This window comes from Chiloscyllium plagiosum, unplaced genomic scaffold, assembly GCF_004010195.1.
Source record: "Chiloscyllium plagiosum isolate BGI_BamShark_2017 unplaced genomic scaffold, ASM401019v2 scaf_27908, whole genome shotgun sequence".
Classification (NCBI taxonomy): Eukaryota; Metazoa; Chordata; class Chondrichthyes; order Orectolobiformes; family Hemiscylliidae; genus Chiloscyllium; species Chiloscyllium plagiosum.
The window spans coordinates 9,810-12,454 of record NW_025207093.1 but is presented as its reverse complement, the minus strand read 5'-3'; the positions used below and the strand labels follow the sequence as shown (position 1 = coordinate 12,454).

The following is a 2,645-nucleotide window of genomic DNA, read 5'->3' as shown; positions in this document are numbered from 1 at the left end:
GGTCCCATCAACTGCACTGTGATCATCACTAGATAATTGGTTTCTGTGATGTTGGTGAGGAATAAGGATTGACCCAGGACACTGTAGATACCTTTCCCTGTCCCTTTTCCAAAACAAAAGCACCCTATCATACTTTGCATCCAAGTAATGAAGTAGATGAAGGCCTCAGGTAACAAGTGGTCTGCAGAACACCACCTCTGGCACTGCATGAGATGATCAGCCAAGATCATCTTTCTGCCCCATTGTACTAAACAATACTTCTCCCTCAGCTGACATCATTGAATACTGTTTGTGTGAGCTTGCTGTGCTCAAATTGGGTTGCTGTTCCGTCCTACATGTCAAAGGAGTGGGTGCGTCAGGGATTAGAGTATGTCATTCTTTAAGTGCGCTCATGGCCCCTGGGTGGAACTTGACCCCTGAGCTTCTGAATCAGGGTGGAGTAAGGATGGTTCTAGAAAGGGAGCCCATGCTGAGCCATCGTTGGTATCAACAGGACGTTGTATAGCTGTCAGAAGGAAGGCAGGTTGACCTGCAGAGAATGGTATGCGCCCAATGGTTAGAGTCATAGAGATGTACAGCATAGAAACAGACCCTTTGGCCCAACCCGTCCATGCCGACCAGATATCCCAACCCAATCTAGTCCCACCTGCCAACACGCGGCCCATATCCCTCCAAACGCCTTCTTCACTATCCTATCTACCTGCGACTTGTTGGACTGAAGGACCTGATTCCAGACTGTAGGGATTCTATGATTATAAGTGCGTGGCCTTGCCCTCCTGATTTGTATGTAAACGTAAAACCAAAAGGCTAGCACTGGGTGTGAAGTGCTTCAGGAGATTCTCAAGTTGCTGTGTGAATGCAGAATGCCTTAAATCACACCTGTTTTCAGATGCTGACATCCCCGCTACCACTGCCTCTCACCGAGGAGCACCCCCTCAAACCGCGTGCATGCACGCACACACACAGGGTGAAGGCACCCACCTTGGAGCAGGGTGTGACAATGAGAGACTCCATGCCTGTGCGTGCATTGTAACTCTTCTGCTTGCAGAAACCGGGGTCGATCACATAGATGATCCCATCGATGGTCAGGGAGGTCTCCGCGATGTTGGTGGCGATGACGACCTGGGGCGGGGAACAGGGCAGCAGGGGAGGGGGAAAGAGAGAGAGCTCGAGTTAACAACGGCAAAGTTGAGAGTCTGTGCAGAGTGGCTCCATGTTCAGGAGGGATGGGGGAGCTGGGCCTCAAGAGGGCTCACTTCCTCAGCAGCAGCCTCAGCCAGATCCTGGGAATCGCAGGCATCTTGGGTTTGCCACCTAACTTGCGCTTCCTCATTCTCAGGTTGAATGTTTTTTTGAAAGTCACCTACTACTTAAGGAGGACATTTCCATGCACTCACAGGTATGAGTAGCCACTACTGAAACCTCAGCTCTCCCGCTTTTGTACATGGGTTATCTGAGGCTGCTTAAAGGACACAACTGCCTGAACTTCAAGGGCTGGAGAGTAGGGATGGGGGAAGGGTAGCTTGTTTCCCAAGGACCCAAGGCTGAATATCTTGCTCCATATCAAGCAATTCTTCACCAGTGAGCTGATCCATCACTATCCACTTTTATTGAAAAAGCAGCAATCCAGAAAAGGATTTACAGAGCCTAGCCATAAGTCACAAGCCAGGACTGAGACGGAATACTCTTCACTTGCTTCGATGAGGACAGTTCCAATAACACTCGTGCAGTTCAAGACCTTTTCTTAGCCAACACATTCACAAATCACCCTCTCCACCACACAGTGGCAGCAGTGTGCACCCAGTTTATAAGACGTACTGCAGTAACTTAGTTAAAAAAATCACACACCAGGTTATAGTCCAACAGGTTTAATTGGAAACACACTAGCTTTCGGAGCATTGCTCCTTCATCAGGTGATTGTGGAGGGCTCGATCCTAACACATAGAATTTATAGCAAACATGTACAGTGTGATGTAACTGAAATTATACATTGAAAAATTGATTGTCTGTTAAGTGATAGTTTCATGTGTAAATCACAAAACCATTTTTAAAAAGTTGCATTCTCAGATTAGCTGTTCACAATGGTGATAGCTAGACAATATGTTGAAGTTGTTAGCCCCCTGTGTTCTCTGTCGGGCAATGGGACCCTGTGTGAGAATCTCTCCGGCTATGTTGAAGGCATCTTGAAACCTATTGTACAGGGGATCCCCAGCTTCTGCCGCGACACTACGGATTTCTTACAGAAACTCAGCACCCTCGGACCAGTCGAACCAGGAGCATTCCTGGTCACAGGAATGGACGTTTCCGCACTCTACACCAGCATCCCCCACAATGATGGCATCACAGCAACAGCCTCAGTACTCAACACCAACAACTGCCAGTCTCCAAACACCATCCTACAACTCATCCGCTTTATCCTCGATCACAACGTCTTCACCTTTGACAACCAGTTCTTCATCCAGACACACGGAACAGCCATGGGGACCAAATTTGCACCCAATATGCCAACATTTTTATGCACAGGTTCGAACAAGATTTCTTCTCTATGCAGGATCTCCAACCAACATTGTACACCAGGTACAGTGACGACATTTTCTTCCTCTGGACCCATGGTGAGGAGTCACTGATAAAACTACACAGTGACA

At 48.0% G+C, this 2,645-nt stretch overlaps 1 protein-coding gene across 1 annotated transcript in view; it reads right to left on the bottom strand.

Annotated features, from left to right (window-relative positions):
• Positions 1-981: 981 nt before the first annotated feature.
• LOC122546576 (pre-mRNA-splicing factor ATP-dependent RNA helicase DHX16-like) overlaps positions 982-2,645 on the bottom strand; it is a gene marked incomplete at its 3' end in the record, with an annotated part of 10,023 nt that continues 8,359 nt past the window's right edge. The window contains exon 6 of the mRNA XM_043685261.1: positions 982-1,122. Within this exon, the coding sequence (XP_043541196.1) occupies positions 982-1,122 (141 nt within the window). The remainder of the gene's footprint in view (positions 1,123-2,645) is intronic.